This window comes from Sciurus vulgaris (assembly GCF_902686455.1).
Source record: "Sciurus vulgaris genome assembly, chromosome: 4".
Lineage (NCBI taxonomy): Eukaryota > Metazoa > Chordata > Mammalia > Rodentia > Sciuridae > Sciurus > Sciurus vulgaris.
The window spans coordinates 160242398-160265532 of record NC_136464.1 but is presented as its reverse complement, the minus strand read 5'-3'; the positions used below and the strand labels follow the sequence as shown (position 1 = coordinate 160265532).

General features: G+C 34.0%; 1 protein-coding gene across 11 annotated transcripts in view; it reads right to left on the bottom strand.

Moving 5' to 3' along the window:
- The window catches only part of KATNAL1 (katanin catalytic subunit A1 like 1), a 90444-nt gene that overhangs the window by 42507 nt on the left and 24802 nt on the right, over positions 1–23135 (bottom strand). For all 11 annotated transcript variants that reach the window (XR_013763614.1, XR_013763615.1, XR_013763616.1 and 8 more), the window contains 3 exons: positions 13883–14048; positions 4607–4734; positions 3894–3999 (listed from right to left, as the gene is read on the bottom strand). Coding sequence is in view for 7 of the 11 variants with exons in the window: in XM_079138588.1 (XP_078994714.1) it covers positions 3894–3999; positions 4607–4734; positions 13883–14048 (400 nt within the window). In the remaining 4 variants the exon portion in view is untranslated. The remainder of the gene's footprint in view (positions 1–3893; positions 4000–4606; positions 4735–13882; positions 14049–23135) is intronic.

Sequence of the window (23135 nt, the reverse complement as noted above, 5' to 3'; positions counted from 1 at the left end):
GGAAGAGGTCCTCCTCAAGGCACAGTAAAATCAAGAGCCAAAGTCAAAGACAGAATTCTAATAGTAATAAGAGAGAAAGTGTAACATATTAGGGAATGTACATTGGACGAACAGCAGATTTCTCAGTAGAAACCTAGCAAACCAGTAGAGTGCTAAAAGAAAAAACTTTATTTGCCAAGAATAATATACCCAGCAAAGCTATTATTTAGAAATCATTGAGAAATAAAGCTTTTTCTCAAAAACTTACCACTAGACTGATCTTACAAGAAATGTTTAAAAGAGTCCTACATTTGGAAGCAAAAGGGTGATAATGACCATAATGAAAACACATGAAAGCAGATACGCAAATGAGAAATAGAAAATAGTCAAATATTATTAGAAAACTACCAAATCACAAAGGTCAGTAAAAGAGGCAGAAACCAAGTATATACAAAACAAACAGAAAAAAATTAACAAAATGACAAGAGTAGATTACTACCTGTCAACAGTAGTATTGAATGCAAATGAATTAAATTTTCCAATTAAAAGATAGAGACAAGGTAAAAAAAAAAAAAAACTATGTTGCCTATAAACAACTCGCTTCACTGATGAAGACATACACAGATGGAAAGTGAACAGATGGAAAATACATCCTATGCAGCTGAAAACCAAAAGCTAGCATGTAGCTACTCTTCCCAGATACACTCCATATCAGAACCATAAAAAGACAGCGGAAGCTCAATTGAGTAAAGTAAAGGGAAGGGAATGATAAGATAACATAAAGAACAATTAAATACAAATTAATAAACAAGTGAAAGGAAGTCTAGTGGAGCAGAGGAAGGAGAATGCGGGGGATCATGAACTGAAACTGATTCCCAGGCATGTATAATTTTGTCTGTATGAACCCAATACTATGTATACCTATAAAGTTGTAATAAAAAAATTAAGTTAACCCACTCACAGGGGATCAATAACAATAAAGAATAAAAACAGCAAAGAAAGCCTATGTGAAAATGGGATACCCCTAATAAGCAAACAAATATAGTTATACTATGTATACCTATAAAGCTCTAATAAGAAAAAGGATGTTAAAAACAGTTAAAAAAAAAAAGAGACAAAGGTCATTCATTACACAGTGGTAAGAGGATTTTATATATATACATACATATATATCAATTCAAGAAGAGGAGATATACACACACGTATATATAAATAAATTATATATGTGTGTGTGTGCATTTATATATCCATATCCATATCCCAACATGGGATCACTGAATACAAAAAGCAAATATTACTAGATCTAAAAGGAAACAGAGATTCCACTAAAATACAATAGTTGGAGACTCCTTTACCCATGTGGACAGATTATCCAGATACAAAATTAGCAAAGAAACACCTGAGTTAAACTATACTATGGACCAAAAGAACCCAACAGACATTTACAGAATATTTCACCTAACATTTTTCTCATGAACACATGGAAAAATTTCCAGGAAAAATCTTGTTACAAAACAAGTATCAATAATTTTTTAAGAATCAAAATTATATTCTGTATCATTTCTGACTGAATGAAATGGAATAAAATTAGAAATCAACAAAAGGACCTGTGGAAATTGTACAAATACTTGGGAATTAAACAACATGTTACTAAATAACCTGAAGAAATTAAAACAAATTTTAAAATATCTTAAGACAAATGAAAACAGAAACACAATATACCAAAACCTATGGGAAACAGCAAAAGAAATACTATTAGTGAAATTGAGCAATAAATGTCTTCTTCAAAAAAGAAAAAAGATTTCAAATAAATCATTTGACAATGCAACTCAAGAAACTAAAACAGCAAGAACAAACCAAACTCATAAATAGTAGAAAGAAAGAAACAAACAAAGAGGAAGGAGGGAAGGGAAAAGAAAGAAAAGAAAAAGGAAACAATAAATTGAGACTAAAATAATACAAAAAAAATCAACAAAACAAAATTCTGGCTTTTTTAAAAGTCAGAACTAGACTAAGAAAAAAGAGAGAGAAGACCCAAGTAAACAAATAAAACAGAGATGAAAAAGGATATATTTATGTTGATACACAGAAATACAAAGATTATTCAGGCCTATTAAGCACAACTTTATGATAACAAATTGGAAAACCTAAGAAACAGAAAACCTAGACACACATAACCTACCAAGATTGCACCATGAAGAACTAGAAACCTAAACCAATGAGGAACGAACGGCAAACAAGTGGCGGGGAAGTGCTCAACATCACGCTCACCAGGGAAAGTCAAGTCAAAACCACAATAAGACATCACCTTACCCCTTTGGCTATTATCGAAAACACAAAAAATAATAAATGCTGGACAAAGGAGATCTTTCAAACACTGTTGGAGGGAATATAAAATCAGTAGAGCAATTATGGAAAACAGTATGGAGGTTCCTCAAAAAAGTTAGAAACAGAACTACCACAAGATCCAGCAATTCCAGTACTGAGTATACATATCCGAAGGAAATAAAATCAGTATGTCAAAGACACATCTGCATGCCCAGTTTACTGTAGCACTATCCACAAAAGTCAAGACATGGACTAAGCCTAGATGACCATTAGTGAATAAATGAATACAAAGTGCTATACGTATACAGTGGAATATTATTCACCTATAAAAAATGAAATCTTGTCATTTGTGGCAACAGGGATGAGCCTTGAGGACATTATGTTAAATGAAGTAAGTGAGGCATAAAAGGACAAATACCACTCTTTCTCATTTACATGTGGAACGTCAAAATGTTGGTCTCATATTAGAGGATGGGAAAGGCATGGAAGAGAAGGGGATGGAAAGAAGGTTGGTCAACACATGCAGCTGGATAAGAGGAGTAACTGGTAATGTTCTACAGCACAAAAGGGTAACTGTTGACAATGATTAGTTGTACATTAGCTAGAAAGGATTCTGAATGTTCCAACATAGAGAAATGATATATGTTTGAGATAACAGATATGCTGATTACTCTGATTTTATCATTATATACTGTATACTATTTTGAAATATCACACTGTATTACGGAAATACATATTATTTGTCAATTAAAATAAAATACATATTAGGAATAAAAATGACCTATAACAAACATAGTCTATATAAGTTCTCAAGTTGTGAGAGGTAATCTAATTGCCATGGGTGTTTCAGACTATTCAGGTAACTACACAATTTCCCCTCCCTCTCTTTTTGGCACAAGAATAGAGGAAGAGGTGTTAAACAAATAAACAGACCTTTCTAGCTAAGCCAGAAGGGCAAAGTAAGGTCAGGCTTTCATTTCATTCAACTAATCAAAATAAAGGAAGACTCTGCCTATGGCGAAGTAAAAAAAAAAAAGTTCTAGGCAGGAAGGTAGCTTCCAGAGAGCTTGGGAGAGTTTTTAATATGCTAAAATGAAACTGTTGAACTTAGAGGACCTGGGCCTGGGTAGACTTTAAACTCTGTGGTAGCAGGTAAGCTAGAAAGAAGCAAATGTTCTGATTATGTCTAAGAATTTTACTGAGCCTAGATTAAATGATAATGATTAGTGAGAAATAAATCAACCTAAAAAAAGTATTTATTTGGTCAAACACTTATTCTATAATACTATGTACTATTGCTATTTAATTTGCTTAACTTTTTATTTATAGAAATGACATCTAGGAAATTCTTAAAACTATCCTCTAGCTCAGCACCTGAGTGAAAAGACTTTTATAGCTTAAACACTCCAAGCCCATCTCTCTTGCCACAAAGCCACACACCCTAATTCAAATTCATGTGTTCTGGATGCACACAGACCTCCCCTGATACTGACAAACTGTGAAACACATAAAAGTCTACAGTAACGCTGCCTTTCATTACCACACAAGCAACGTTCTCATACCACAACTGCTTTAACAGTCCTCACCTTCCATGGCCTTCTAATTCCTTTGAAAAAGTCAGGCATCCACATTGGAAGAACAACAGCTTCTCTTAGCAATTTCTTTGCTTCTTCCAGATCTGCTATGTCATCCCTGTGTAAGAACAACAAAGTTGCATGAGGTTTATCAGGAATGCCTATAACTTACGGTCAGAACTAAGTCATACATTTTTTACTTATGACATTATCTTTATATTAAGAATATTGTTCTAATCCTTACTGCATAAAATGAGTGAAAACACTACAATTATTAAGACATGTTATTTAATTAAGACCTTCATCAGTTATATCAACATCAAATTAACATGTAAAATATCCTTGGTTTTATATACATATATATTTGGAGGGGGAGGGTATCAGAACCGAGGGGCGCTCAACCAGAGTCATAACCCCAACCCTTTTTTTTTTGAGTTTATTTAGAGACAGGATCTCAGTGAGTTGCTTAGGGCCTCACTAATTTGCTGGCTTTGAACTCACAATCTTCCTGTCTCAGCCTCCTGAGCCACTGGGATTACAGGTGGGAGCCACTGCACCTGGCTCCTTGGCTATATTCTTACAGAAGTCTCCCATCAATTCTATATGCTTATATTACAGATGAAGACATAATCAGTAATTAATGGATAACAAGAGAAGGCTCAATATCAAGTCAACCTATGATCTGTTTTCTCCTCTATTTTAATTCAAGAATTTAAAAGACTAACCAATGAATGCTAGGATTCCTGGATACAATGTCTCTCTCAAGGGCTTCTACCAGATCCTTATCATATCCAGCACCATCAAATTTTGGAATTTCACCATCGCTTGCACCATCTTGCGTATTTTTCCTTCCCTGGGGACAGGTATAAAAAAGTTCTGGTCAATAACAGGATAATTTTAAATAACATCATTAAGTTTTCAAAACGTTGTAATATAATCACTTTTTTTTCTTTTTTATAAAGATACTGGGAGTTGAACCCAGGGGCACTCTACCACTGGGCTAAACCCCCAGCTCTCTCTATTTTTTGAGATAGGGTGTCACTAATTTGCCCAGGCAGGCCTCAAATTGTGATCCTCCTATCACACTGTGTCACTGAGGTAACAGTCATGTGCCAAAACACCCAACTAAAATCACTTTTAAAATATCTTCTTACAATTTAAAATAGTATTTTCCGATTGCTCAGGTACAATCCTTCCCTATTTAATCCATCAGAATTAGATGCATTGGTCAAATTTATTATAAATATCTTTGAATTCTTAAAGGGATAGTTGCAGGTAAAACTAAAATGATCCTTGCCAGATCCAAACAGACTGGAAAAGTCTCTCTGAATTGGTACATGGAGAGACTTTTCACCAGTGCTACAGAATATTTAAACTATTAATACATGACAAAAAAGAAAATGAATTAACTAAGACTACTATGCAGCAGAAAATCCCATATACATTATTTCATTAAATACAGCAACCCTGCAAGATAGACAGTATTTTTCCTTCTTTTTATAGATAAGGCTAAGTAATTTAAGTTCACTAGTAAACATTATGGTGGAGATTTTTTTTTAAGGTGATGGTTTTAATTCAGTTTCTCTGCCTCCCTAAACCCATACCATTCAACATCAGATCATCTCGTGCCTTGACTGAATTTAAAGATGGCAGAACTATTAGATTCTCCAAAGAATCTGAGAAAGAGGCTGCAGATGAGGAAATCGTTGGGACTGTGCAACTGCATCTTACTGAGCCTTTTCCTTTTTACCATAAGTAACCCCCTCAGGATTCAGGGTTTCTTCCAGTGGGATTTTTGAGGCACATCATAACGTCACTGTAGTGACAATGATAAAATGACTACTTCAAATCATATTACTAAGATCATTAAAGCCAATATGCTTTTGCCCCAAATTATTCATTTAATGATATGGTGGCTATATTTAAAAAGTATATGCTATGGTTTCTAGTTATGGGATTCTGCCAAGATTTACTCAGTTTTGAAGAGACTTACATGAAACATGAATTTGCCAGAGAACACTTCAACTAGGGAACTACTTTGACAGGCAGTCAAGTACTATCCCCATAGCATCAGCCTCAAGTTACTGTCTAACATAAAAATGAAGGGGGGAAATGAATCAACCTCTTGAAAAAAGACAAAAGAACAGGGTGACCTCTGATCCTACTTCTGAGATAAACTAAAGGAACAGTAAGTGCCGAAAGGGGACTAAATAGCTCCCTTTTGCAGATGCCCGTTATTTTAGCCACCAGGTAATGACCAAACAGTATTCTAGTGACCCGACCCCCAAAATAAACTATATATCTGGGCGGTATGGCAGCAATATTAAGTTAAATTTTCAAGTAAGATTCTCGCATTTCAGATGACATACCAATATTGACACTATCAAAAGAAGTAATTTCTGGCATCCCTACCAAACAAACAAAATTTAAGTTCAGCACACAGTCACATTTTATATTACAGATAGGCCAATGCTACAGTTATTTAAACAAATCGCTGGAACACTCTGTAGTCATTTTTAAATTATTCTAGAAACAAAACAAGTAAGGAATACAAGAGAAACTGATACACCTAGAGCTTAACAAGTCTTCATAGGGCACTGTAATTTGAGACTTATCAAATTAAAATTTCATATTAATATAAATGTCCAAGTAGCAGGGGAGGATTATACCAAGAGAAAAGAAAAACTAGATACCCACCTAGAAGTAGTAGTATCACAGGATTTAAAGAACAGTAAATATCTGAGTATATCCTATGTACAATATATTTTATTGTGCATTTGGTTTTAAAGAAGTGAATAAAAAAATACATTGTCTGCCCTCATCAAGCATCTCATCTCATCTCGGGGGTGGGGAGTAACACGTACACAAAGCAAAGGCACACATAATCATAAACTGAAATGCTGGGGAAAAACTAGGTAGTCGGTATAGCTAAAAGACTTCAAGAGAAAGAAGAGGTTGGAGGGATAAGCAGCAGTGAATTTGGACTTCACACTGGGAATGACAAGATACGATTTGGATTTTTAAATGACCCTTCTGGCTATTATATGGAAAAGGATAGTGTGGAGGAGAACTGAAGAAGTAAAAGCTGGTTACTGCATAGAAGAGGAAATGTGGGTAAAAGCCCAACTGATGACCATTTATGTACTGTGTCCTGAGAATAAAAAATTTCTCAATGATAGAAACAAGAATCTCTCTACCATTAGATACTCCAATGAAGATTCTAGAAATTTTTTCAAATCAAAATGGCAAAGTAATAGAAAAAACAGACTCAGGAAAACTAAACAATTAATTTAGTTATAACAAGGAATGAGTAAAATGGGTGAGTTACCCTCATAACAAATACTAAGATGAGTTAGAATAGGGATATCAAAATTAACAACCGCTGATGAATAGGCAACGCCTAAAATACAGTGTTAGCTTTTAGACAATAAAGTTAACCTTATCCAAGATATCATTACCTATGCACAACACTAGTTACAATGTCCCAGAAAGGATCTTAGAATTTCATCCTTCGATTTTCACACTAGTTGACTAATGGCAACATTACAAAAATTTTGATATTTAGCATGAAGGTGGATATTCTTTTTACTCATGGAAAAAATATTTTAATTTCTTTTACTAATATCTGAATTATCCATATCAAGAAAGCTTTGTTAAGGATCTTTTATTAGTATTGACTAATCATGCTATTTGAGAAAAATAAGGCTCCAAATGACTAAGAGAAATAGAGTGATTGATACAATTTGGTCAAAAATACAAATCATGGTTTTTGTGTTTTACAAACCCTCACACTGGCAGACTAAGTGAAATATAGTCCGTTGCTAGCTCTTGATTTGCATTAAAAAAAAAATACTGACAAACAAATTATAGCCAGGGAAGGATGTGCAGGGTGACAAAGGTTCAAACAACATGCCATATGGAGGAAGACAAGAACATTAGGGACATCTAAGCTGAAGCATAAAATGCTAATCCAGCAACACAACCAACTCCCTGCTCTCTTACTCCAAAGAAAAGAACCAGGACCCACACGAAGTAACAAAAGAGGTAGATTTCAGATCAACAAAATAAAACATTTTTCTAACAATGGTCCTATCCAACAAAGCAGTCAATCTCTTGTTAGGCAGTGAGCTGCCTGACATGACTACTGGCTCATCAGTAATAAAAACCACTGGCCCAAAGTCACAAGGATGTCTAAACTGAATAAGAGCTGACCTTTGATTCTTTCTGTAAAGCCACAGGCTCTCACTTGCCCAGTGTTGCCTGGATTCCATGGCCCAAGTCAAGTGCAAGATTCCTTAGACATCTCATTTTTTTTTTTTTTTTAAAGTGACTTTGTGTTCTCTTTCATATCTGTTTAGTCACCCGACCCACATACACACAATTTCATGTCAGATCAATAGCTAAGAGTCAGACACTGCTTATTGGGTGGCAAGCACCACTGTAACTTCTTGGCGTATATTAACTCACTTATTCATCCTACAAGTCCCATGAGGTAGATACTTTAATTATTTCTACCTCACAGATGATAAAACTGAGGAAAAGAGAGGATAAGTAAATTATCCAAGACATACAGCTAGATCCTAGGCGATTTAGCTCCAGAATTGGTGAATTTGTTCACTATGGCATCCTGCAGCACATCCCTGGGCTACTCCTACCTTGATGTGAGCAGCAAACACAGGAAAAGTTGGACAGGGTCTCTAAATTGCAGTCTCTCCTAAGATTATTATTTTGCAAAGTAAAATAGGTTGATAAATCCAAAAAGTGCTTTCTAATTTTGGTGTCATGTCCTGCATTGGAGGAGTAATACAGAACACATTTAGGTGGAAATAAGGGATCCACAGCACTCCACATACTTATCAATATACCTGTTCTTTCAACACTATTTATGAAGACTCACTATGTGCTAGCCACAGGGAATATATCAATGAAGAAATACATAGAAACCCCTGCCATTATAAGGCACACATGCAAGTTAGAGGACACAGTACATAAAAAAGCAAAATATACTGTAAAACATTTAGGGGCAGAACAGCAAGTACAAATGCCTCAAGGTGGAAGTAGGCTTGACCAGCTCTAGGAACAACAAGGAAACCAACAGAAAGGAATAAGAGAACAGGAAAAATAGGTCAGAGGTAATGGATGCCAGTCCAGGTAGGGCCCTACAGACCACTATAAGGACTCTGGATTTTAGTCTAAGATGGAAAACCACTGGAAGGTTTTGTACAGAGGAGGGACATAATCTGACCTGTTAAACAGGAATTCCCTGGTTGCTATATTATAAACAGACCAGGGTAGGGGGTTGTCTTGTGTTCTAGTCTACCCTTTCTGTAGTATACTCTGAGCAGCTAGCTTGAGTGGTCGATCCTAAGAAGGAGAAAACATTTAAATATGGTTACTAAGATTCACATTTAATCTTACTATATATGAAATATCACATCATGAGCTCCTAGTAAAATAGCGCTGAAAGTGAGATTCAATGGACAAGGTTTAAATATAGCAAAACCATTCAGTCTAAGGAAAATAAGTTGAGTAGTCTTTTGAACAAGGGGTTAAAATATTTTAATATAAATCTTCCTAAGACCTAGGAGCTCATCCCCTCTCTCAAAGACTAAGCTGATGCTCATACAGGAAAAGAAAATCAGGTGCAGGTTTTTTTAAAAAAAATACCAACTTCCACAAGTAAGTTTGGAATTACAAATCATAAGTTCGGCCAAAAGGTTTAGTTTTTAAAAAAACTACTTTATTATAATGCAATAATGTTAAAAAAAAAAAACAGCTCTATAAATTAGCTACCATAAGATAAAAAAACGTGTGGAGTGATTCACTATCCAAATGCCAGAATACTTCTTAAGACCACGTCACTGAAAATACAAATTCATAAGTATATGAAAGGATTTTCAATTTAATAAGTTATAAAGCAAATAAATGCACGATACACATTAAACATGATGGTAAAATTGTAAGTGATACAATTACACCTAAAAAAAATTGGCAATATGCTGGCAGGTACGTGGAGCATCCTTCTCCATAGGTAAGAATGAAAACTAGCATCACTACTCTGCAAAATTACTTAGTATTATATACTAAAGTTTAATTTACAAATAGCCTATAACCCAACAATTCCACTCCTAGGTATATACTCTACAGAAACACACACACACACACACACACACACACACACTCAAAGGAAACAAATAGGGCTGGGGAGATAGCTCAGTCGGTAGAGTGCTTGCCTTGCAAACACAAAGCCCTGAGTTCAATCCCCAGCACCGCAAAAAAAAAGGAGACAAAATTATCTCAAGTAGTTATTCATAACAGTTCCAAACTAAAGGCAATTCAAATATCCATTAATAAGAAATAGTTTTAATTGTACATACACGATATAACAATGAAAATAAACGAGTGTATCTGCAAGAGCATGGAAGACGCTCACAAATACGTTTAGCAAAAAAAGCCAGATGCAAAAGAATATTTAACTGTACATAAAGTTTCAAATGAGGCAGAGCTAATTTATGGCACTAGAAATCACAAGTGTTGTTACCTCTGGGAAAGAAGAAAGTGGCGGAAATTAGGAGAAATCATGAACATGACTTCTGAGGCACCAAATGTTCTACTTCTTGACCCTGAGATTACACGTATTACGGGGCAGTTACAAAAGTTACATACAGTGCTATGCTGAAACTGTTTCTTTTTGGTTTGTGAGAGCCAATTAATAAATTTTCAGGAATTTTGTGAGCCAATGAAACACTGCCATTAGTTAATGGAAAAGTACACAAATTTAGAATATATTATATTTTTAGAAAAGATAATACTCAAAATTCCTTACTTCTTAATGACCTTAGCATTACCTATTCTCTGGAGATTACTCAAGTCTACTGCATCTGCATGGTGGAACCCTGCATGATAGAAGGCTACCCATTCTCATCCAGAATCACTTCAGTGACATCATGTGGAAATCTGTCACAGTGGAGGTATTCATAACAGAGAAATCAGCAACTGCTATGCTATAAATCAGGGTTGGTTTGTTCTGTTGACTGTTTATAGACTTCAGAAGTGAAGGGAAAATTTTTAATAATGCAAATTAAACTTAAAAGTGTGCCATTTCAATTGTCGTTACATTATAAATAGCACACTAAAAATTCTTCCACATGTGAAAATTATCCAAATTATCAAAGTCATTCAAGTCTTTGATGAGTAAGTGAATTCCAGCATATTTTTATTGTTTCATCACCATCTTACTAATAAAAACACATTATCCACTATCATTCAAGTCAGCAGTACATTTCACCATCAAATGCAAATGCAAGTCAGGTACAGATAGAAGAATTGGGCCAAATGAGCAAGAGTACTTTGTGGGAGTCCACTGGCTCTATGAAATTTACAATAAAAAGAACATAAGGTAGTTTACTATTTACAAATTATGTGCTACACATCCTTTTTATCAGATGTATAACAAACTCATGTGTGAATGTGTCTATGTGCACAAGACTGTTCAAGAACAAGTAACATTTGCTACTACACTAAAAATTCAAATATCACAAGGACTTTGAGCAAGGTATGTAATTTCTCTTATCCTCACTTTTCTATATCAATAAAGTGAGTGGTTAAAGTATAGCAGCAGCAGCTTTCAAAATCTGACCATGACTCAAAGCAATAAATGCACATTAGATCATAAGCTAGCATACAAAAATGTTGATATTAACTAAATTTCTGCATATTTAAATAACTAAATTTTTTCTCAAAATAATACCATCTTTATTATGGGCAATAAACTGAATTTTCTAGTTTATTCTTTTTTTTTTTTTTTCCCAAAGCTGGTTTCAAGAGGAAGTTGACTAAGGTGGGCAGTAGGGACAGAGACTACAAAATCTCTGAGGATGTTTTTAAAATTCACTTTCAAATTACCTTTCCACAGAAGTGGATGTTTACCAGTTTTACCTAACAGCTTCAAACCCTATCATACAATTCAGTTAGTTTCTGAGACTATAGTATTCTAATGAATATTTAAATGGTTATGAGAATCAGAACCAGACAAATACCCCTTCATATTCTAATGAAGTTTCCATGAGTTTGTTAAGTCCCTTTTACTTTTAGTGACTCAGAAAATTCTTTATCTCCAAACCAAGGAAGGTTCTTTTTTATTTTATTTTTTTTAATAAATGGCTTAGTTTACAGTGACATTCTGAGTACTTAAGTGTCTATGAATAAAAAGCTAATAATCAGAAAATTATTTGAAAACATCACGAAAGACTATTTACAACCTCCAGAAGAAAAGGTATCTGATACTTAACAAATGCTGCTCGGTTGTTTTCGTCTCAGCTTAAGCATCACTGGACGCATTTAAAAATCAACATTTACTTATTCTGGATTACTTTTTTCAAATCCAATTCAGATTTTAAAAATCTAGTTTGGTATGTAAGGATACTACATACTATGGGGGGAAAAGAATACAAAGGCATGCGACTCTACAGACTCCATTCCTCTAGACTTCACTTGCACCCTGGCACGTTACTTCAGTGCTCTATGGCACAGTTTTTTTGTCTGTAAAATAGCAATAATAAGACACCTACTTCTTGGAACTACTGCATGAATTATTCTGTAATCACTCTGAATGATGCCTAGCAAAAGAAGCATCCAATAAACCATGGTTCTTCTCTTGTATTACATGAAATTAAAGACAAAGTTCCTTATCTTGTTCTAAAAGTTGACTTAAAAGCTAACATCAGAGTGAGGGTTGGACTTCAACCCCTACTTTCATTCTCTAAAATGCAAACTGAGGTTAGCTGAACAAAAATAAGAAAAAAAGATGAAACTTAAGATACATAATTTCAAGCATCCATTTGTGTGGCTTTTAATAATGGGGGGAAACCAACTCAATTTCTCAGCAGGAAATAATTTATTAGTATCTCTCATTAATTCCTAAAAGGAACTGAGATGGATTCACTTACTGTTTTATGAAATAAAAGTATCAACAAATCACAAACAGTCAAAAAATACTATTCATTTTCAGTGTTGTAGTAAGGCAGAAAGGTAAAATATGTCTTTGAATCTCTTGAGTAGAAATACCCAGAAAACACCAGTTTTATTCTGTCACAGTCTCAACATGCATAATACCTAGGAAATTGATCTATTTAGAGTCCTTTTCTACTGATCAAAACTTGCTAATAAAAACATTCAAATACAGTATACAGTTTTGAAAGATAACTACTCGCTATCAGTTATATGATTATGGCATGAATTTAATGATAAATCCTGAATTTATAACTAGTAAAATAAAATCTCTTTGTGGAAGTTCATTACATTATCATTCATTTGTAACATCATGCTGGAATGAAAAACTATTACTAAAAATTTGTCTTCTCACTAAAATTAAGGACTGGAGATACACTAGATAATCCTGACTAACTTCTTACTCTTTGATCATCTTCCACCCACTGTTGTAAAGCCCATTTTACCGGCAGTACAGACTTTCCATCCACGACAAAATTTATCTGACAATCAATTTCCTAGGTAAGTAAATGTGCACAATGAATGTTCGCCAAGGGACATTTTCTCATTTAAGAAAATAAAAGTCTTATAATACTCTATAAATTCAGCTAAATTTAATTTTACAGTAGTAAATCATATCTTTCACCTTATTCTATGAATTTGCTTTCTTATAAGTCTTTCTCCTACAATTATGTTTTCATTTATTATTTATTTCCATTCAGAATATTTGCTAAAATATTGTTTTTAAAGTTTTCAAACTATTTGAAATAGTGCTACAAAGGATCTGTTTTACTTAATACTTTTCCAAGTGTCCATGTGTGTTTGCTTTCTCTCTGAAGATTTTTACATTGCAGCCTGGCCTTCAAAATATTAAGATCACTCAGGCTTTTCGAATCAGACTTTCTTTTAATCCTTCACATTAGAACCACGATACCCTGAAAAGCCAGCAACAATTGTAATATCCACCAAAGTCATGGGCTTCGAGAGAGTGAATTGCAAAGAGACAGTCTTGCCTTGTCATCTCTCCCTCTTGCTCTACAATCCTTGTCCCTACTTGTAGGTTTCTCACTCTTTGATATGGGATGTGCTCGGCCTACAGGTCCCCGGGCTCCTACTCCTGCCATTTCTTTCCTCAGAGGTCTTACTTCTCGATTTGGACGCCTGATTTGAGGTGGAGCTCTGACAAAAAAATAAAAAATAAAAATTAATTAAGGACAAAAGTATTTCATTACTACCTTAGTAAATAAAACTGTTAAATCAAGAAGCCCAAAACCTTACATTTCCAATTTGTGCCCATGACTATTATGCTGGTTTTCAAATTCTTGTTTTTTTTTTTTTTTTTAAAGCATGTTGTTTGATACAATTATTACATATATATATGATACATATGGTAGCACTTTGCCAAAGTAGCTATTAATCACCAATAGAGGGCAACACAGAATACCCCCGTGATTAATAACGTAATGGTAAGTCAACTACTTTATTCATTGCTGTCCTAAACCAATAATAGGTAACCTTTTAAAAAGCACTGAAAGCTATTCTTTAAGAACTCAAAATACAACTATTAGCACAGTTTACAAATTTTAGCTTTTTATACAAGATGATTTTCTCTGCTTCTGTACTAGAAAATTCAACATTTCATTCATCAAATTACAAATGACGGGGCTTAACAATGAAATCTTCTTATAAACAGAGGAATTTCTATGTAAAAATATCATTCATGCTTTAAGAATGCCAAAAAGTACAGGATCATTTCTGTTATATTGCCTCCAACTGTGATTAAGAATTATGACAGGGCTGGGGAGACAGCTCATTCAGTAGAGTGCTTGCCTTGCAAGCACAAGGCCCTGGGTTTGATCCCCAGCACCACAAAAAAAAAAAAAAAAAAAAAAGAATTATGACAAATATATGCATGTGCATACAGAGTAGCATATTTTGTTAAATACATGTAAAACTTCGTCCCTTCACATAGTAAAGATCTGAGGTTTCTGAGTCGGTATTTAGTAATCTCTGTTATCTTGCCTGAGGGACCTAGTTCTTCCTTGAACAGTCTCCTGCATTACTTCCTTTTCTCTCTTGATGGCTATACTTATGTCTGTCATACTTCAGATTCCTTTTGGGTGTTGCTTATTCATCCCTATACCATACCTATTTTTCCTTTCTCAGTCTCATGCTGTTAAATTTACCTAACTCATCAGAGAGTTTAATTCCTAGTATCAGTAAAGGTGATGTGGTATATAACTACAAATCCAACAAGATAGGAAAATGGATGAAAAGTCATAAAGGTTGCAAACTTGGTGCAAAAAAGATTAAAAAGGGCCAATGTGTTGCCAGTCTAAAACAGTGTATTCAAATTGTTGGAATCAGACTATAACCTGAAACTGCAAAGATAAAAATGGCTGGTGAAAAACTGTGTCTCCCTAATAGATACAATTAGGTTACCATAACCTGACATCTTAATCCCTGGTGTTCAGTCCAATTAACTATTTACTGAACATCCATTAAAGAGAAAACAGCCTCTACTGTGCTGGCCCTACAAGAAATGAAAATAAATAAGCAATCTTATAAAAGAAATCTACTAAAAAGGGACTAAAAAATAATGCATAGTAAAATGGCAATAAGGTACTTTGTAATTTAAATATTATTATTGGCTCTTAGGGCATTATTAGTCTTTTCAGTATTCTGTCAATAAAATAATAATGTGAATAGACTGGTAAAGAATTCAAGACTAATAATGATAAATTGCTCTATTTCCAGTACTTCAATGCAACCACTGTTTTTTCTAACTTATTTTTTCTGTTCTAAAGAGGTATAAAGTAGGAGTACAACTTTAGTGTGCATAACATCTTTCCTAATCACATTCATGAGTACAAACAAAGATAGTAATATGAGATCAACAATCTCATCCAACCAGAACACATGTCAAGTTTGCCCTCTTGTTAGCAGCTGTGCCTGCTATTTAAACATCTGTCATTGTTTGTGGTCCTGCTTTTTAGACTCAACAGCCAACTGAAAGCCTCTGCTCACCAACAGCAAGGCCAGCCCCTACAGCTGCACAGCACGATGCTCTGCAGCTGCTGTGCCTGTCCGTTAGGCCTCACTGCTTAGGGTCGACCTTGAGACAGTCCTTCCGTCTTAGCTTATGCTTTCCCCACTGCAACCTGCTATTTAACAGTCACTTAGGACTGCCACAGTCCATTTTGCATACGCATTCAGCTAAGGAAGGCTATGTTGTAGAATTATTTCAAATTATTTCAAAGCTGGTACACAGGCTGCCAAGTATTTGCTGCTGCTGACCTTTTCCTGCCACTCAATATTTTGATGGGCTTATAGATGGTCTGAATGAAACTGCTCAAGAAGCCAGATGTTCCATTTGTGTCAAGTCCCATGTCTCACAGGAAGTGTGGCTGTGCTTTGTTAAGTTTTCGGTTCCATCTCATTGCAGTTTGATATTACATTTGTAACAGACCCTGACAACTTCCCAAAGGACATTCTTGATTCTGTTCTGTACTTCTTTGTCCATTAGTGCATCACTGCACAATGTCATGCTTCACTTTAAGGACTCAGTGACAGCTTCCAGGCTGGGTAAACAATAAGACTCTCAAGGCTTCTTTGGCTAGTCTCTCTTTAAAAAGATACTTTATAGGGTTACACAACATCACTGACCTCTGTCCTAATGGTCAAAAAGACTGCCACTATACCAGCTTATGGCATTTCAAATGTAGAGAATAACTGTTTAGATCTACAGATGAAGTCAGAAGTGTCTACACTGCACTCAGTCTTCCTACTTGAGATTTCCCTATAGGAATAAGAAATATGCCTATTACGTGCATGCACAGGCACCTGATTTCCCCTTAAATCTAGTATTTCCTTTTTTCTCACCAATTTTATACATAAATGTTCTTATAAATATTGCTTGTAATAAACACCTGAAAATAATCCAAATATCCATTATCAGAATAGTACACAAATTATATTCATATAATAGGAAACACTAGACAAGTGAACCTAATTACAGCTACTTAAAACAATGACAGGTGAATCTCAGGACCATAATCTTGAGTGAAGAAACAAGTTCAAAGCATACAGGCAGTAGGAGTCCAAGCAAAATAAGGTGATACCAACATATGTAGTCAAAATATAATGTGAGATTAAGGGAAAGATTAAGACTAAATTCAGAACAGTAGTCTCTCTCTGAAATAGAGGGAACAGGAGGAGTACACATGACTTTAAAGGTCATACTGTAAACTTCTTCATCTTAAATTTAATACTTCATACTATATTATCTTGTGATTCTTTGTATCTTACATAATTGTAATTTTTCTACTCAGAAGTTAATAAAATGTTAAACATGAATTATAACACTAGTTAAATATTTGAGCACCTAAGAAATGAAACTATAGGACTGCTACAAGTTTTAGCATGTGCACACAATGAGGGCTCTGATTATACATCCTAAAAACTGAACCTCCTGGATCCGAACCTAGAAAAGCTCCATAAAATATCAGGTGACAGAAATAGGATTGTCCATTTGGTAGACATTCACTCTTACATGATTCCATGAAGTCAAAGGAAGAGAGACCTTTTCCAAGAGGCCTTGATTCCATACCATGCTAAGAAACAGGGTCTACTCTACTATTACAACTTTCTCCAAGAAAGACACAAAGGCTCCTTCCTTCTTACAGCTACTGAGCTTTCCACTTCCCCTTTCTGTTTGATGATGGTTTTAAACTCCTTGGTTACATCTATTTGTCCATACATTGTTAGAATTCGAGTATCAGAGGAAATAATTTGAAACAGTAGGATTTTTGTCCAAGAACATTAATTCACATTATTTAAAGCTAACTTCTAGAAAAGAAAGACAATCTTACTCTATTACGTTAATCTATATAACTTTAGAATTAAATTAAAAGGAAAACACACCTCTCCCCATAGCTAATAAAAAGGTAAGAAACATAAATTCCAAGTAGTTCATACAGATATTTTCACTGAAGGACTTAAGAGTCAAAACACGAGACTTCTGAATTCAAGATAAATTATTTGGTGAAAAACAAAGAGAAAAAAGTTTAAACCTGTGCTCTAAAATTAAACAGTGATGATTATAAACTCAGATTCATCAGATATATAACTTGTTTTTTCAAATTAGAAAATATTTATTATGTACCTAATAATTACAGAAACTATGCTGGATATTATGATTATCTTAAAAATACTACAAACACTGTTTCAACCTTCACAGTGAACAGAACAGTGCCCTGAAATCAGCAGATTTGGAATCCTAAAACCTGAGTACCATTTTACTTCCAGAGTCTACTAAATACAGAATATATGCAAGTATCAAAGTCTACAAGCTTCACATTCTTCCTCTATAAATGGGATGATAATAATACATCACGAATTTTTTTTTTGTTTAAAAAAGTTTCAGAAGGAAAAGATCCTTGAACTGAGCAGTGTTTCAGAATAAAGATGATTCCAAATATCCCAACTTTAAGAACTTTTTAAGTTTACTTTTCATTTGGGTACAACTACATATAGTAAAATGCACACCTATTAAGAATACAACTCAAGGGTTGGGGTTGTGGCTCGTGGTGGAGTGCTTGCCTAGCATGCATGAGGCACTGGATTCGATTCTCAGCACCACATATAAATAAATAAATTAATTAAATAAAAGGTCCATCAACAACTAAAAAATATTAAAAATAAAGAATACAACTCAAAAAAGTTGTACCATGTAACTACCAGTAGATCAAAAATACTGAGCATTTCCTAATATTCCAGAAAGCTCTCTTAGACTCTCTCTTGTCAATTCAAGTCCCTATAAATGCAACTACTATTCTGACTTTAATATCACAGATTAATTTTGCCTATTCTTCAGTTTCATATAAACGGAATCCTACAGTAGTACACTTTGTGTGTCTGGTTACCTTCTTTCAAACATTACCTGAAAAATTCATCCATGTTTGTTCCATTTATTGCTGTGTAGTATTCTACCACATAAATATACTAGTTTATCTGTTCTTTTGAGGACTTTTTTGGTTACTATTAAAGCTGCTATGAAAATGAGCATTATGTTCATATAATGAAGACAAAAGCACTCAATTCTTTGAGGTATATAGTCAGCAGTGGAGTTGCTGGGTCATAAAGCATATTAAAGATTAGCTGTAGTAAACAGAGTCTTCCAAAGTGATCATACCATTTTACACTCCTACCAACAATGTATGAGAATGCCAGTCAGCCCATTTTAGCCATTTGGGTGGCAATGTAGTGGCACCTCATTGTGATTTTACACTGCCTTTCTGAAATGACTATGGATGTTAAGCATCTTTTCATTTGCTTACAGTCATGTATACCTTTTATTTTGTAGAACAGCTGTTCCAGTCTTTTGTCCATGTTTTAAAAGTCATATTCTTTTTTACTAATTTCTTGATTATTGTTATTATAATAATCATTCGTATATTAAAATTATCTTCTCCAGTATGTGGTTCACCCTTTTGACTCTTTTTCATGGTATCTCTCAATAAGTACTGGTCTCACCTATCAATCTTTTTTCTTCATTTTTTTAATAAATCTTTGCTACCCCAAAATCATGATGATACCTTCCCATGTTTTCTTCTAGGAGCTTTATTTTTCTATTTCCTATATTTTAAGTATTGATCTTGATCAAATTAATGTTTCTATAAGATATAAGATGGTGAAGGCTGTGAGAAGATTTTCCCCCTAAATGGGTATTTTAATTAACCCAGAAGCGTTTTCTGATAAGACCCACCCACCTTTCCCTACTGAATTGCAGTGCAAATCAAGTGACTTCACCAAATTCAATCTTTAATGATAAATCCCAGTTCTAAAAAACATTTAAGAAATTTGTTTGCTATCAGAAAATTAAAAACAATATCATACTGAAGTCTATTTAGAATATTATTTATTAATTCTTTCAACAAATATCTGAACTCTTACTGAATTCTAAGCACCATGCTATATAATATAAAAGGCTACCTTAGGTTAACTCTTCCCTCATCATCTCAAGCAAATCAATCACACCCAGAAATACATTAAGTACTGTAGACAATGATGTTTTTTAGTTTTTTATATCTTCCGTAAAAGTATATTTTGTGCAGATGATACTCATTAGAGGTTTTGATTTAAGATATTCAACTTATTAAAGTTGAAAATAAAAAACATTAGCTTTCTCTTTAAATATTTTGATTCCACTACAATTTTTTTTTTTTTTTTTTTTTTTTTTTTTTAGTACACGACAGAAAGATCTTAGAAGACACTTTTAACAGAGTTTAAATGTTTGGTCCAATTTACAAACCTAGTCAACAAAATGCCACCAAAATTTTTTTACTTACCTATATTCAGAAATTTATTTTCTCCTTAGTTCTTCCATTCTTTATTTAAGAATAATTTACATATATTTATTAATTTTATGACAAATCAAACTTACAATCTTAAAATTCTAAAGTTCCAAGAAGGTCCTTGGCATAAATATTTATGTAAAAAAAAAAATCACAAATCAAAAATTATTACATATTTAATGTAGAATTGCATATATAAACTCCTGTTAATCATTTTCTTAAATATTTTATGTAAAATTAATAAACATGGGACTATGCACATCTCTCTTGATAGAAAACCATTATTACCACTAATCTTACAGGTCCTAATTCTTAGTCTATTTTATTTTAAGTCTTCTAGGAGTTAAGAGATATTTACCAAGTTCAGAAAACACTCATTATCCAAGTTAACCAAGGTACAATTTAATTAATCAGAAATTGCAGCTGGTGTAAGAACTGGCAGTGCAGGCAGACATCCCACACCAAATATTATATGATCCCATTACAACGATGGGGGCTGCCCTCAGCATTCTCATGTTACCCACAACCATTTATTTCAGTTGGGACATTAAGTAGATTCTTGTCAGTGATTCAGATGGGCCATACTAAATCCTATTTACAGTTGCTAAGTCAGTCATTCAAACATTCTGCGGAAGGAAATAACATCACTAATTCTTTAATCTAACAGTGGAATTTCACTACTGTCACACAGGTTAACTGCTTGCTTGCGTCTTATCTTTTCCATTTAATTCTAAAGAACAATGAACTTGAAGGAGGTAAGTTTATTTTTGCCTAACTAGATCTTAAAACTAGATAGACAATGGTATTCTTTCAGATTATTAAGACTACACAACCTTTACAAATATTAATTGAATTTATATATCTCACAGGTCTCTCTCCAGCTTCTAGTCAATTTGTGAGATTATGCTACTAATTTGTAAGATAAGGGAATACCTTACCAGTGGCATATCACATCATCTCAGCAAATCTGAGAAGCCTATAAGTTAGCAAAATATCTACGTATTTTAGAATTACACTAGACATTCTTTTCTGTCCACACATAAATCCTGCAACTAAATAAAGCCTTACTAAACAGCCCTCCACTATACCAAAATCATTTAAAACAACGAACTGTAGAATAAGACTCTCAATAATTTATGACAAAACTACAAAAATAACAGTGATAATAAAAATAAGCTGAAAAACCTTCCCACAATAACACATTCAGAAATAGTGGATAAAATGTAAAATATTCTTTAATGTACAAAACTGTTCTTACCAGAAGGTAAGAGAAATATTTCACAGACCAAACAAAACAAAAAAGAAAGAAAAAACTGTGAGATGAAGATAGAGCAGACCTTCAGGGGTGTGGGACCTGGGTCATCTGAGGGCTTAAGTTTTAGTGACCAAATAGTGAGACCTAAAAGAGGGTCTTAAGCCCATGCAAATCATAGAAGCTGTACTAACACTACAACATAAAGTCAGGACTTTCAAAGGGCAATAACCACGATGAAAGGGTAGAATTTAAAACAGAGAAAGTAAAAACATTTGTCTGTCTGGGTCTGTTTTCTATTAGAGTAAAGCAAAGTCTCCTCTAGAAATATTAGTCAAGGGACTGTCCACTTTGGGACTCAACTTCAAACTACTTAAGCAAAGAAGTTTACGTAAAAGTGATCTTGAGCAGGTGATGTCCTTAAGGCACCCGACTGAAACAAACAGACCTTTTCAGAGTGATGCCCTCTCCAAATAAGCTACACATTGGGAAAACTAATTAAAACCTTACTGAAGAGACATTCCTAACTTTAATACAAACAAGAGTCACCAGAAAGAATAAAAAGATAACAAAATAAGTGAATAAAATGTAAAATATTATTTTATGTACAAAACTGTTCTTGCCAGAAGGTAAGACAACAAAATAAGTATGTTTAAAATGATGAAAAGAATTAAAAAGGAATTTTAAACGAAGGAAATAGAAGTCTGAAGTAGCATAAATAAAAATAAATCCACAGGAAGAAAATTTGCAGTGAAACTGCTCAGCACCAAAGACAGAAAATAAAGTCTTAAAAACAATGAAAAAGAAAAGTTAGCCATAAGCAAAATACAACTATACTAATAATATAAGCCAGAAGGCCAAATAATACTATTACTAATAGACCTTTAAAACAAAGAATAACTACCAACCCAGTAATCTATACTGAACTATCATTTAAGAGTGAGAGAATAATATTTAACTATTTTGAGAATAAAATCAGTTTACATTTATAGAGACCTCTGCTGTTAAGAACTACTAAATATACTTCAGTAAAGATGAAACTGAATCCAGAAAAAGTAGAGTGCAAGGAATGGAAAACAAAACAATTGATAAAAAAACGTGGACACATCTATCTAGTAAGCATTTTAGTCACTCATTCTTTCAACCAACAGTTACTGAATGCCTACACTGTACCAGATACTGTTCCTGGTTCTGGGGATACAGCAGTGGGCAAATCTAAGGACCTAATTTTTCATGTCTTACAATCAATAAACACATATAATTTACTATCAGGTAGCAGTAAGTGCTACATGGAAATGTAATGCAGAGTAAGGGACAGAGTAGACAGGTGAAAGGGAAAATATTTTAAATAGGGTGGTCAGGGTAAGACGTGAACAATCACATGGGCGGGAGTGTGTAATGAAGCTCCAAACCTTTCCTGACATGCCACATGTACCAGATTGTTCTTTACACTTCACTTGCATTAAATCATTTAATTTTCACAATAACCCTGTGAAGCAACTGTCATAACTGATCCCAACTGACAGAGGAGGAAAATGATGAAGAGGATGAATGGCTCATCCTCACAGACACTACGTGGCAGAGCTAGAATGACGATCCTCGTAGCTAGGAGCCGGTTAATTATCAGGCTCTGTGCAAAGGAAACAACCTTCCTAGAAC